General features: G+C 42.6%; 1 protein-coding gene across 1 annotated transcript in view; it reads right to left on the bottom strand.

The window, feature by feature from the left end:
- Positions 1–15,509, bottom strand: part of P3H2 (prolyl 3-hydroxylase 2) — a 112,702-nt gene that overhangs the window by 14,124 nt on the left and 83,069 nt on the right. Inside the window, exons 4-8 of the mRNA XM_069974413.1 lie at positions 6,610–6,741; positions 5,975–6,117; positions 4,385–4,474; positions 1,711–1,751; positions 954–1,042 (exon numbers count right to left, since the gene is read on the bottom strand). Of these exons, the coding sequence (XP_069830514.1) occupies positions 954–1,042; positions 1,711–1,751; positions 4,385–4,474; positions 5,975–6,117; positions 6,610–6,741 (495 nt within the window). The remainder of the gene's footprint in view (positions 1–953; positions 1,043–1,710; positions 1,752–4,384; positions 4,475–5,974; positions 6,118–6,609; positions 6,742–15,509) is intronic.

The following is a 15,509-nucleotide window of genomic DNA, read 5'->3' as shown; positions in this document are numbered from 1 at the left end:
ATGATGCAGACAGGGGGCGTCACAGGAGCTGGGGCTGGATCCCCCAATCCCCTGACTGATTCACCAACTCTGACCGGCAAGAAGCAGCTGCTGCACTAATTTTACTGATTGTAATGGGTGGGGGCTGTGATGATCACATGAGGGAAAGCATTGCATTCTGGGAAATGCCAAACAAGGAAGAACAGAAACACAAAACAGAGCAAAAACCCCCAAACAAATGAATTTTTGGTAGTTTCAAAACTGGGATAGACAGGTAAGTAATGCGTTATGCTTTATCATTTTTTTTAACCTCTACCTGGAGTTCCCCTTTAATAGCTAGTTTTATAGAGGTATTCCACTCAAACATAACTTTTGGCATGTTGCTGCCCATGATGAGACTAACATTTCCTTCCGTACTTGTTATTATCTGTTTAGTCTCCTTACCCCAGTTCTCAGCTGCTGCTTTCTGCTGAAGGCACAAAAATCTGTGTGTGAGCTTTTCTCTCTGTCTCCTCCTCCTCCTCCCTCCCTCCTGAGAAAGGTGATGTAAAAAAGTCCCTGGTAGGCTTTATTTGCAACTATGTAGCTCCTCTGTACTGCTGGGAAGGTTAATCACAGTGAGTTCATCAGCAACTTGACCTCAGAATAATCCTCCCAGCATTACAGAGAAGCTACAATGTTACAGATAATGCCTGCCAGGGACTTGTTTACAGGGAGGAAGGGGGGGGACAGATAGAAAAGCTCACACAGATTTTTGTGTCTTTAGCAGGAAGCAGCAGCTCAGAACTGGGGGAAGGAGACTGAATAGATAATAACAAGTATGGAAGGAATTGTTAGTCTCATCATGGTCAACAACATATCAAAAAGTTATGTTTAAGTGGAATACCCCTTTAACCAAGGTAAAGATTCACCTTGCTTTATAGTCAATGAAATAGTAACACAGTGAATTGTTGAGATGGTTAAGTATCACGTACCCTCTCTTAACTCTCTGTCGACCTTCTGAACGGCCTTTTTTCCTGATAGGAGCCCAGTGACGTCCATCAGTTCAGATCCGGATACAATTCTGTAACAGATCGGACGATAAAGAAGGAAAGGGATGAATACTAGTGCTATACTGTAACATCTGTGCAAGGGCTGTATACTGAAGCGACTAGTCACTGATGCCAGTATATATTACACACAGTGACATACTATAGCAGTATGCCCAGGACTGGGCTAGGGACTGGTTGGGTGGTAGAGTGCAGGTGAACCACGAGGTTGTTGTGTTGTGTGCACCAATGGATGAATGTAAAGGGTGAACAAATCGACCAATGGAGGGAACCCCATGATTCTTAGACTATTTCCACTGATGACAGTTAAAGGGGTATTCCCAAATCCAAAACTTATCCCCAAACTACACGATAGAGAATGACAAATAGTTCAGCGGGGGTCTAACTGGTGGGAACCCTATGATGCAAACAGAGGAGAATAGTCCTCCGAATGAACAGAGTGCACTGCGCATGCACAGCCCCCTCTATCCATTCTCTATGGGGGCCCCCAAACATTGCCGAGCTAAGCACAATTCTAAAGCTAGAAGGATATTCTTTGTTCCTGGTGGCACAGAGCGGTAGAGTACTGGGCAGCAGCAGAAGTGTGTTTGAGTCTGGGAGAGAAATCTAGGAAATTGTAAGGAATTTAAAATTATTAAAATCTTTCAGAATGTATTAAGTAATGTTTGGGATGGTAACATACCTGGTTTCATCTTGCCGATCTCCACCAGTGACCCAGAAGTCCTGTATGAAGTGATAACAGGTTATTAATACCAATCTGTCTGTGGTCTTAACTTTTACATACTTTTATTTTATTACAGACCTTTAAAGGGGCACTCTGGTGAAAATCTTTTTCTTTCAAATAAACTGGTTTCAGAAAGTGATATAGATTTGTAATTGACTTCTATTTAAAAATCTCCAGTTTTCCAGTACTTATCAGCTGCTGTATGTCCTGCAGGAAGTGGTTTATTATTTCCAGTCTAACACAGTGCTCTCTGCTGCCACCTCTGTCCATGTCAGGAACTGTCCAGAGCAGCAACAAATCCCCATAGAAAACCTCTCCTGCTCTGGACCGTTCCTGACATGGACAGAGGTGGCATATTGATAGTTAGGAGTCATTACACGTCCGTAGAATTCTGTCCGTACACGGGGGGTGTTCTGCGGACTGGACCTGGTAGCTCTCAGCATCATGCCTACTTATGATCTTGGGATCTCCTAAACAGTTTAAAAGTTGGCACTTGTGTACTGACACAGCTGCTTATGGACATGTGAATGACCCCTTAGTTTAGAGTCCTCAGGACAGCACGGAGATCACAGCTCAGATCACCGCCATCACTGATATAAGCAACAATGTATCAGTGCAGACTTCCTATTCTCAATGCTACAATTCTATAACCAATCGCTTCCATTAGAAGTTAGCAAACCTATACAAATTTCAGTTTGTCAGGTTTGCCCAACTTTCATGTAAAGTTCGGATTTGTGCCGAACTGAATTTTAACTAACCGCAACAAAACAGCTAAACGCCTGCAGTCTCTAATGGCCGCTTCTTATACCTACATGTCTGCGCTCCCTCAGGGTCCTTCTTCTCCGGTGAAGCCCCGCTCAGCCAATCATAGCCTGATTAGGACGGGACAGCACAACGGCCTGTGATTGGCTGAGCGGGCCTTTACCAAAAAAGGCGCCGTTGGGACCAGAGAGCCACCAGGAGACAGCGGGGGACCGCGGACAGGTGAGGACATGTTTATATATATTTTTTACATGAGCTGCGCCAATTTCCTGAACCTTGCAGAATCTTTTTGCAAAGTTCGGAATAATTCTGGGTCGGGGTGGCTCGATTCGCTCATCTCTCGCTACCGTCGATGATCCGGCACAGATAGGAAATGATAAAATAACTTCTGTATCACTGCCAGGAGAACCCAGCGCTGGTATTTAATAATCTGGGAGTGAAGACGTCTCTGACAGAGCAGATTGCGGCTCAGCAGGAACAATAAGTCGGAATTAGTTGTGTAAATCCCGGGCTTCACGCTGCATTAATGTCCACTCTGCTGAATGAGGGAGGAGAGGCGGCCGGATTACAATGCGTTCTGCTCCACCAGACACGCCGGAGTATTGAGCTAAATCAGGCATCGGTGCGGAGAGGCCCCATCTTCACCGACATTCTTTGAAGATGAAAGCATTTCCGAGCTCTTTATGGGACGTATTCTGGGGATGGATCTGAGGACACATATGCTTTCTGCAATGCTGCTGTCAAATGAGCCGTGATATCTCACTCTACAAGTGTTCTCCGAGCAGGGATATTACTGAGGGGGAGGAAAGATTACAGATTCACTTCACTCCAAGTTAAAAGGAAACCGTTTTCATTAAGATGTTAAAGTGGCCGATCAATCAGACTGCGGCGGAAACGATACAAAGCACTGGTCACACCAAGGTAATGATGGGAGGGAAGAACTCTAAGCATTGGGAGGATATTACTCACTTCTGCCATAAGCAACTATCCAATCTTTTTATTTCTTTTTTACAGGGATACAAGATCGGCACCTTTAGAATCATTCTACCCTGTGGTCAGTGGTGTAGCTGCCATGGAGCAGACCATACAGCTGCTATGGGGCCCATGCAGCAGGGTGGCCTGCCTCCATAGTGCAGCAACATTGAGGTTTTCTATGGGGATTTGCTGCTGCTCTGGACAGTTCCTGACATGGACAGAGGTGGCAGCAGAGAGAACTATGTCAGACTGGAGAGAATACACCACTTCCTGCAGGACATACAGCAGCTGATAAATACTGGGAGACTGGAGAGTTTTGAATAAAAGTAAATTACAAATCTATATAACTTTCTAAAACCAGTTGATCTTAAAGAAAAAGATTTTGGCCAGAGTACCCCTTTAAGGCTATGTTCACATTACGTATGAAACCAACCGTTCCGTGACCCGGTAGGGTCATGGAACGGCCGGTCTCTGAAATGATCGGGCGGATAATCTTTAGCACCGCAGAGTTCTGATGCAGGCGCATCCATGCGCACCCGCATCAGAATTCTCCACTGCATGCTATGGAGCACTGACAGGGTTTTCTGCGGCCACTATTCACTGAATAGCGGCCGCAGAAAACTGACATATCAGTTTTCTACAGCGCCACTAGGGATCCCGGACGAGTGTATACCATGTGTATACACTCCGGACGGGATACCTTCTGCCTGCAGCACTACGTAAGTTCTGTGGAAATCACGGCCGTTGAAACAACGGCCGTGATTTCCACGGAACTTACGTAGTGTGAACATAGCCTAACACTCAGCTAGTTGAAAACCGCAAGGCAATATTTTTGGTTATGTCAGTATAAATTTGCTAAACATTTGAGTCACGATTCATTGGTATCTGTACTTACTGGTTCATTGTACGAGAATCCCAGCCCGTCAGCGGCAGAGTGGAGGATCTCCGACTCCAGTGTGTGACGCCTCATGTATTCTGCTGCTTCCTGAAAGGCCAATAAGAGATAATCAATAACTGGTATGACCACAATGCTAATGCATACTAAGGTCCTGTTCACACAATGCACCTACAACGGCCGCTGCAGTGAGTGTCAAACAACGGCCATTGTTACATGAAAATGAGCAACGGAATCAATGTAGTACAACCGGAAATAATTGACATGTCAATTATTTCCACAATCGTGGCGAACAACAGCCGCTGATCAATACATTACGAGAACAACGACCGTTGTTTCCATTGACTTCAATGCAGCACATTTTTATGACAAGAGTGGCCATTGTTTTAATTTCAAACAACGTACGTTCTTCTAATAAAAAATATGTAGTGTGAACATAGCCTTCAGCTACATTACCACTACGTACAAAAGATCGCAAACAACGGCTGTAGGTAGCGTTAAACAACGGCCGATCATGCAGAACGACAATATAAAGTGATATTACTATTCTTAAAGTGTACCTGTCGTTATAAGAAACTTTTGACATGTCATAGAGACATCATAGAGACATGTCGAAAGTTTTTTGTAATGACAGTGACACTTTAAAGGACAACTCCGGCCAAAATGTATTTTTTTAATATGTTATTACATAAGGAAAGTTAGACAAATTCCGAATATATACTTATTATGGGAAATGCACATATAGTGCTATTTTACTCAATTTAGTAGATCAGGCAGGCTCAATTTCTCTAAAAAAAAAACGTGACGTCACGAATCAGAGCAGGGCTGGGTGTAATTCCTATGAAGCGTCTAGCAGGGGGCGCAGTATATGGAGAAAATACATTGTAATTTTGGCATGGGTTGCAGTCATCCATAGCAGCTTGTGCACTCACCGGATGGCAGGAAGAGGCTCGCCGTCACCCATCCATCCCACACCGGCTCCCCTAGCCCACCAAGGACCCCCCTGCATTACACTGCACGACAGTGACATTTCAGCTTATACATAGGAGCAGACACTTAAGATGGAGCAAAGATCACAGATTTTGCGGAAAATGCAAATCAAAGACAGATAGAGAAGGAGAGGTGGGAATGTTCCCCAGCCTTGTCATGTCCTCTGCTTCTTTATTATATCCCCACCAGATTCTTGTAATGCAGTTTAGATTTTCACATCCTGGTCCCCCCCACACCTGTCAATCCTGCCGGCCGCTATGGATGACTGCAACCCGTGGCAAATTTACAATGTAATTCCTGCCCCCTGGACGCTTCATAGGAATTACACCCAGCCCTGCTCTGATTCGTGACGTCACAGTTTTTTTTAGAGAAATTGAGCCTGCCTGATCTACTTAATTGAGGAAAATAGCAGTAAATGTGCATTTCCCATAACAAATTCCTACTGTAATAGCATATTAAAAAATACTTTTGGCCGAACTTCTCCTTTAAGCAGTGGGGCCTTGTGAATGTTAGTTATACCTCCGGTGGAATCAGTTGCTTAATATCAGAAAATTGTGAACACACACAGACATGTGAGCGGCCACCTTGTATGTAACTCACCTTTCTGGGTCTGACGTCATCCGCCTCCATATAATCACTAATGAGGCTTTCGTAATAGCTGACGTTCTCTAAAACGTCCACGTCACTGGGATGGAAGAGCAGGAAGGATTTGGCACATTCCAGAGCTTTCACCAGGTCCCCAACTAAGTAATGAGAGAAAAATTATTATTGGATTTACTATCACTGTGGAAATGTATCAGATGGGTGTCAGGGGTCGCTGACCCTTCCTTCTTGCAATACCCTACCACAGTCTCCATGTGCACAATCACAATTTTAATGGCTGTGCCCAGACCAGGGCCAATAGCTTTCCCTCAATTGCTAGCTCCTCCTCCTTTGCAGCTAATCCCCCCTAAACCACCTCAGACTTTAGCCGTGGCGCCTTTCTTTTTGGACTACACCCTTTGCAATTAAAACGGACGTTCTTGTCATATTGAAACGTGTTGCATTGAAGTCAATGCAAACAACAGCCGTTGTTCACACAGTGTATTGAACAAGTCAATTATTTTCGGCCATCGTGCATTGCAATCAATTTTCAGTACAACAACGGCCGTTGTTTGACACATAGATTATTGTCTGACACATTGCAGCATAGCTTATATGACGTCAGGATTCAGTTTACATATGGTCGACATTACCTCTGTAATAGCTGAACTGCAGGAAATCATAATGCAGAGGAAGGAAGTTCTCAATCGGTGACAAACGTCCAGGACGTGTGGAGAGATCTCGTACACACTCATGCTCGCACACCAGGATCTGCATATAGTGATCTGTGAAGGACAGAGAGACAGAGTGTTAGTCTAAGGCCGTGTTCCACAAGAACTTCAAAGGGGTTATCCAGGCTTAGAAAACATGGCCGCTTTCTCTCAGGAACAGCACCTCTCCTGAACTCAGTTTGGGTGCAGTACTGAAGCTCAGTTGTATTGGAATGAATGAAGCTGAATTGTAATACTGCACACAACCTGAGGACAGAGGTGGCGCTGTTTTTGCAAAAAAAAAATAAAAAAAAAAATGCTGTGGTTTTTTTTTCTAATTTTGGCTAAATTGTTGCACAATGGCTCTACTTTAACAAAATGATTCAATTCACAATAGTAGCTTATGAAAAACACAGAATATCACAATGTGTGAACAGCGGCTCAAAGAGATATTCTTGGCACAACTGTAAAAAACCAGCACCAGCAGCTAATATAGTAACCGGGCGAGGGTGGCGCTGTCTGTGTAGTAATACAAGGCATTTACACAGACAGATTTATCTGACAGATCATTGAATTCAAAGTCAGGAATGGATGTGAGAAGAGGAGAAATCTCAGTCTTTCCTTTATGACCTGTTCTCTGTTTATAGTCTGTTCCTGGCTTTGGCTTCAATAATCTGTCAGATAAATCTGTCTGTGTAATTGCACCACAAGAAAATAGGCCACTATAGGACTCAATTTTGCCAGGTTGTTTCATATTATCTCTATTGTTATTTATCTGCTTTTATTTTAAAGGGACAGTGTTATCAGAAAAGATAAACATATTTATTATTTTTTTTCTAATTTTCCATTTTTCTTTCTATATTATAAAATAATCCTGATATCTTGCAGTTCTCATTCTGAACACTGGGGCTAAAACTAAGCTGAGACTTCCTGTTGTGTCTGTGGTGATAAGAGGAGGCTGCAGTAAAGTGATCTGTACAGCATTGCAGCATCATGTGACACCAGTAGATAGAAGAGACAATACCAGCTCCCTGTGGAATGACCTCCTCACAGGTCACAGAGCGTGCTCAGTAATGTCTTACATTCATCTCAAGCAGGGGACAGAATCTGTCTATTGCCGTGTATGTCCATGAGTCTTGCTGTAACGCATGTCACTAAATGTTGTTAAGAACAGCCCAGGCACTATGGGCGCCCCCATAACAATGTACAAAAAGTGAAACAACAAAAATTACAGTCAGAAAATAGAAACAGATTAGAATAAAAGATAATGTTTTGTATCTGACTCTAATCAGTAATAGTAAATCTAATTCCCTTTAATTGTGTAGACTGACTGGAGCTGCTTTACGACGTGTAAGGTATATAGCATCAGTGAAGCATCATTCTCAGCATGCAGTATGTTTGCATTGTTTGCAGATGTTTTCATGCATAAAGATTAATGTCTGTGGTTCTCTCTGTCATTGTTACATGATCAGCTCTTGTGAGATGTGATCAGGCTCTTGTGAGATGTGATCAGGCTCTCGTGCTGTGTCAGGGTTGTGGAGATGGACGGGCCCAGATACAACTGATGGTGATTAATCGCGGCTTGTTTTGCAGCCATCACACTGAGCTTAGCGGCTGTTTGCAATCAAAGAACTTGTGACCTCTCGCTGTAGCGGCTTAAGCTAAAGGTTTCCACATGTGGCCACCTCCTGGCATTGTCTCTGGAGCAGCAGCGATCAGGTCACATAGTGGCAGAGAAATACATGAAATGGGGGGTTATTTCTAAATTAATGCACATAAGAACTAACTAGTAGATACAAGGGGTTATACCAAGATAGAAGCCCAAGTTAAAGGGCTACTGCAGTGAAAATCTTTATTCTTTCAAACCAACTGGTTTCAGATAGTTATACAGATTTGTAATTTACTTCTATTTAAAAGTCACCAATCTTCCAATACTTACCAGCTGCTGAATGTCCTGCAGGAAGTGGTGTATTCTTTCCAGTCTGACACAGTGCTCTCTGCTGCCACCTCTGTCCATGTCAGGAACTTTTCAGAGCAGCAGCAAATCCCCACACGTTAACTTTACTGTTGGCACTAAAGTCAGTGCTTATAGATTTTCTCTTTTGTAAAAACCTTTTTGTTAAAAAACCTAATAAAAACATTGAACCAGAAAACCTCTCCTGCTCTGCGCAGTTCCTGACATGGACAGAGGTGGCAGCAGAGAGCACTGTGTCAGACTGGAAAGAATACACCACTTCCTGCAGGACATACAGCACCTGATAAGTCCTAGAAGACAGGAGATTTTTTTAATAGAAGTAAATTACAAATCTATATAACTTTCTGGCACCAGTTGATTTCAAATAAAACATGGAAATATGGAATATATGGTACTCAATATCTTGGGAACTATGGATTTTATGCAGCTGCATTAACCTGTGACGGACAGACGGACAGCACAGCAGCACCTGTTTCTATAGAAGTGGACCCAGCACCACTATAAACCATCTCATTTGCGTACAAGCCTGAAATGAAGCAGCTTTTCCCCATAGCCGCGTCCAGATGTGGAGTTTACTGCTCGTCGCTGTAATGATATGTTACCTCATATATTCGAGGTACAGATGGCTGGAAAGCGTATTGTCCAGTTTATAAATCCCATCTAATGTGCTTGTTTCCTTGGAAAATTACAATGTCCTCTTTGGAGTAAATCACTGTCATCTGCCATGTATGGTACTTGTATGTATGTATGTATGTATGTATGTATACTTGGTTGTATGTATGTATGTATGTATGTATGATACTTGTATGTATGTATGTATGTATGGTACTTGTATGTATGTATGTATGTATGTATGTATACTTGGTTGTATGTATGTATGTATGTATACTTGGTTGTATGTATGTATGTATGTATGATACTTGTATGTATGTATGGTACTTGTATGTATGTATGTATGTATACTTGGTTGTATGTATGTATGTATGTATACTTGGTTGTATGTATGTATGTATGTATGATACTTGTATGTATGTATGTATGTATGTCTGTATGTATGTATGGTACTTGTATGTATGTATGTATGTATGATACTTGTATGTATGTATGTATGTATGTATGTATGATACTTGTATGTATGTATGTATGTATGATACTTGTATGTATGTATGTATGTATGTATGATACTTGTATGTATGTATGTATGATACTTGTATGTATGTATGTATGTATGTATGATACTTGTATGTATGTATGTATGTATGTATGTATGGTACTTGTATGTATGTATGTATGATACTTGTATGTATGTATGTATGTATGTATGATACTTGTTTGTATGTATGTATGTATGATACTTGTTTGTATGTATGTATGTATGTATGATACTTGTATGTATGTATGTATGATACTTGTATGTATGTATGTATGATACTTGTATGTATGTATGTATGATACATGTATGTATGTATGTATGTATGCATGCGTAGTAAGCCCCTAATCACTATACATCACCTGGAAGGAAGGTTTTTTGCTGTAGTAGCAGAGACAATTTAGGGTTAAAGTTTACTTGTCCATTTAAAAAACTTTAGACATGTTAAAAGTTTTGATCAGTCAGGATCTAGGTGTTCTGGCCCCTACTGATCACTACAATGAGCTAAGCCTGTCCCATAGACTTGGATTTAGTCGGTTTCGATCACGTATCACAGAGCTGGGAGAGAAAAGGTTCTCTCGGCTTATTATAAAAATTGAAGTCTGAACAACCGTATTTGACTGATCAAAACTTCTGACATCTCTCTCTCTCTACGACAGTTAAAAGTTTAAGTGACAGTGCCCATTAAATTTCTTTCAAATCAACTGGTGCCAGAAATTTGTAATTTAGAGTGCATCCAGTACTTATCAGCTGCTGTATGTCCTGCAGGAAGTGGTGTATTCTCTCCAGTCTGACACAGTGCTCTCTGCTGCCACCTCTGTCCATGTCAGGAACTGTCCAGAGCAGCAGCAAATCCCCATAGAAATCCTCTCCTGCTCTGGACAGTTCCTGACATGGACAGAGGTGGCAGCAGAGAGCACTGTGTCATACTGTAGAGAATACACAACTTCCTGCAGGGCATACAGCAGCTGATAAATATGTGAAGACTGGAGATGTTTAAATAGAAGTAATTTACAAATCTCCAGACTTGAGAGAATACACCACTTCCTGCAGGACATACCGAAGCTGATAAGTATGGGAAGACTGGAGATTTTTATATAGAAGTAGTTTCTAGATCACAAGCAGTGAAGATGGTAAGTATGCACTGCTGTTTGTGATCCACCATCCAGGTCTCCAGTCCTCCGGACGCTGGCTGTATCTTCAGGTCCTGCCTCCTCCAGAATGATTGACAGTCGGAGGAGGCAGGTCCTAAAGATACAGCCAGCAGCCAGAGGATTGAAGACCTGGATGGTGGATCACAAGCAGCGTGGATGGTAAGTATACACTGCTTGTGATCTGGAAAAATGACAGCACAGATATATACATATTTTCCTTAGACCGGCAAATCTCCTTCAAATTCTGCCTGCTGTTCAGCGGATTTATTAAGAGGCGCCAATCTCTGTGCAGCAGCCGATTGGTCGCCATACAATGATATCTACACCAGTTCTGAGCGCTGCACAAAGAAAAAAACACCACAAATTTTGGATAAATTCTACTCAAAGGCCGAGATTTAGGGAGTAAAATACATCAAAATCTATTAAAAAATAAACATATATATATATATATATATATTCACCCTTCCAGATCCTAAAGGTGACAAAACTGAGACAAGGTGGACTTTTTATTTTACTACTAGAGAATAAACATCAATCCGAACCCAAATGTAATAAAACCTCCACACAAATGAGGAACCTTTAGCCGGTGTCCCACAACGCCGGGGCCGGGAGGTGCTGGCTGGAAGCCAATCTTCATTTTAATCAAAATTCCTGAGAAGACGGATAAACATCTGCAGTGGAACATTTGTTACCCACAAAAAGCCCCGAGAACAGGCCGAACGGGTTCTGTTCTTTTTTATGTTTAACAGAAAGTAATAATTTTCTGGTCTTTTTTATTCTTTTAGTGAACTGGACGATATGAGGAGATTATTCACTGACTGTTTGCGGAAAACCAGTTATTTATTTACTTAAAGGGGTATTCCACCCAAAATCTTTTTTGCAATGTGAAATAGCCTATTTGGCTCCATATATTGCTCAAAGCTCAAAGTAATTACCTGTTCTGAGCTGTTTTGGGGCTTATTCTGAAATAGGAGGGGTGGCAGCAGACTACTGCTATCTTCTATGGGCCACCGGGATGATCAATGTGCAGTGTCCCACTATGTGCTTTCTTCTCTTCTTACACCTTGGTAAAAACTATAAAATCTCTTTAGTGTCAAAGGTTAGGACAGGAGGCCGCTGTTCCTAACACCAACCACTAGATGTCACCCTCACACCGCACAGCTGAAGCTAACCCTAGGTTCAGGTATACACACACACACTTTCTCTCTGTGGTCTGTACCTGGATATACTCAGTCTAGTTCCTGGCAGAGAGTAGATCAGACCTGTTTCTACTAGCTAGTTACTCAACCACTATGGGTTCCTAGACCAGACCCCTAGGAAAACCGGAAACAAGGGAGTCTTCAACCCTTTCTACACCGAGGACAGACTAGCAAAACAGGACAGTCGACCATCTGAGAAAAGGGACGGACATCAAGCCCACCAGCAGGCCCAACATTGGTGCCAGCAACCCAGGCCACGGCAAAAGGATCGTCCAGGCAGCCTCTTACACAGCTCCCCGTGCCAACCCCCTCCCCCCGCGTGTAATATCACACACAGCGAGCAGGAAACAAGGTGCAAACAAGTTGGCGCCCGCTTGCCCCTTAATATCGGTCTGTGTAATGGGGACCTGAGGCCCCAATTCTCCGGCTGCAAGGATAGTAAATGGCGTCTGCCAGAAGCCGTCAATTACAGCTGTTTGCTGCGGCTCCTAAAAGTGCGACACTCTGAAACTGGTTTATCATTGGGGATCCTCCCAACTAAAAGGGATTATCCAAAGTAATCTATCCTAATAAAAAAAAAAATCTTTTAGATGAACTGGTGCCAAAAAGTGCCAGAGATTTGTAATTTATTTCTATTAAAAAATCTCAAGTCTTCCAGTACTTATCAGCTGCTGTATGTCCTGCAGGAAGTGGTGTATTCTTTCCAGTCTGACACAGTGCTCTCTGCTGCCACCTCTGTCCATGTCAGGAACTGTCTGGAGCAGGAGAAGTTTTCTACAGGGATTTGCTGCTCTGGACAGTTCCTGACATGGACAGAGGTGGCAGCAGAGAGCACTGTGTCAGACTGAAAATAATACACCACTTGCTGCAGGACATACAGCAGCTGATAAGTACTGGAAGACTGGAGATTTTCAAATAGAAGTAAATTACAATTCTATATAACTATCTGAAACCAGTTGATTTGAAAGAAGATTTTTTTTTTGGTAAAGATTCAAGAACCTCTTTAATCTCAGCAATCATTATATGAAAGCACAAGGCTCATCAGATCAGGGAATACAGATTATTCACGTTTCCCATTCATACATTTAAAAAAAAGTTTTAACATTTTTTTTTCTATGAATTCTTTCATGAATTATACGACAGCAGCTTAGAAGATAATCAGTATAGGCCTGAAGTCATCCGACAACCTGGATGCTGGTAGCTGTGTTTATATGTGCATGCTCCAAACTATGAGGCAGACTTCTGGCAGGAAATATCGACAATAAGCTCAAATGATTCAACTTCATTTAACTCAATCGACCAGAGGATTTGATTCCCGTTTTGCTGCCAACAGACCAGCCTAATGCTGCAATGTAGCAGAACTATCGGTGGACGTATGCGGCGGATGATGATGCCTGGACTCCTGGGGGGAGAAGCCCCGTCAGCCAGCTGGCTCCTGACCGCTACATTTTATGCTTCTTCCATTTTAGAACAATTCACTTTATGGGACTAAAGGTTCTGACTAGTATCATGCGGCTCCGCACCAAATCGAATGCTCCTATGACACGAAATACACAAAGGATAAGCCGCGCCAGCAAATAAATGAGTACCGGCTCCTATTTGCGTAATGAGATAATTTCCAATTCCATTTCGGCCTTTTAAAACTTCTATGTAATTGCTCCCTCTGGATCCTGTATTATAGGGGGATATCACAGCCCCTGCCAATGGAAATATGTTATCTAAGCAGTGACTCTACCAAGGGAATCGCAATATCTGGCTCTCGCTTCGCACAAGGATCCCGTTCAGACTTAGTTACTATAGCGCTGGTTCTATACAATCCCAAACATTGGAGGGGGGGGGGGGGGGGGGGGTACTGAATAAAGTATTTGTAAGGTAGGGCATTACCTGAGCAGATGAAGTCATGTATTGGAAATTCTTACTCCTAGTTGGATTCCTGGTGCTTACAATATCATTTATGTAGAGAAGAGCTCGGCACTCACCAAATCGTTTTCTTTATTTATTTCGTGTAAAATGCATCAATATTACAGCGGTATGCGTTCCGTCTAAGCATGGCCTTCGTTGGCTTGGCCAAACCAATATTACTGCTGTAATATTGCTGCATTTTGCACTCAATAAATGAAGAAAATAATTTGGTGAGTGTCTGGCTCTTTTTTACATATTGCTGGTTTCTGCCACCTCGAGCATCAGCATCTTTCGGAGTGCCGTCCTCCCTCCTCTACTACAACAAGATTTATGGCCTCCACAATGGACATGTCCCATTTGGCGGTTTAGGCCGCCACAAAAACACTTTGGCTGAGAGTCTATAAATCTATTACTGGCAGCAATTCTCCTCCAAAACGAATGTATCCTGACTTCCTCCTGTTCAGAGGAGAATTTATGTTGTCTGTTGTGCTGGATAACAACAGATGAATGGCACCTGGATAGTACATAGCATGCACTAAAAAGAAAATATAAAAACATGCGTCGTCTATTGTAAAAGGTGGCAGCTACGACATACTGTAACATTGTTCACACTGGACATCAAGAATGATCCAGAGGCTCAATAAGGAATACACAATGTAGCTGATGTTTAATAACAAATCTAGTGCTGACCTAACTTATTTCTTACACGCAGTTTTTTGGGACCGTGCATCAAGGAAATGAGGTCTGTGTTGGACAATGCAGCCAGCACATCTAGGCCTCAGAGTATTCTAGCTACGGCCTTCACTTCTGCAATTACCAGACAACAACGTCCAGAAGGACACGAGCCCAGTCTATTCTAGGCCACAGTGCAGTGTATACGTACAATGATTTATCTGGTCACTGTGGGCAGAGGTAAATCTGGCTGCTGACATCAAGAATTCAACAAATACTTGCCCATCTATTTGGCAATAAAGTCTTGAATTTACTACGTACAGATATGCTCCTGCCGGGACATGATGGATTGTGTTATGTGCGTGATTCATACACCAGCGATAGGACGCAGAAGAATTGCAGACTACATCATCCACTTATAAACATTTACTCTGCCTGCTGAGATTATGGAAAATACCAGGAAGCCAAATTGTATTCTGGATGGAGTCCAAATGTCCAACAAATTCACTTCCATGAGCGATCAAAGGCTACAGGCCATATAGGACACAGGCCATAGAGGGCATACAGGACATAGAGGGCACACAGGACATACAGAACATAGAGGGCATACAGGACATAGAGGGCACACAGGACATACAGATCATAGAGGGCACACAGAGCATACAGGACATAGAGGGCACACAGGGCATACAGGACATAGAGGGCACACAGGACATACAGAACATAGAGGGCATACAGGCCATACAAATCATACAGGACACACAGGCCATAGAGGGCATACAGGACATAGA

This window comes from Dendropsophus ebraccatus, chromosome 6 (assembly GCF_027789765.1).
Source record: "Dendropsophus ebraccatus isolate aDenEbr1 chromosome 6, aDenEbr1.pat, whole genome shotgun sequence".
Classification (NCBI taxonomy): Eukaryota; Metazoa; Chordata; class Amphibia; order Anura; family Hylidae; genus Dendropsophus; species Dendropsophus ebraccatus.
This window is presented reverse-complemented; position numbering and strand designations above follow the sequence as displayed.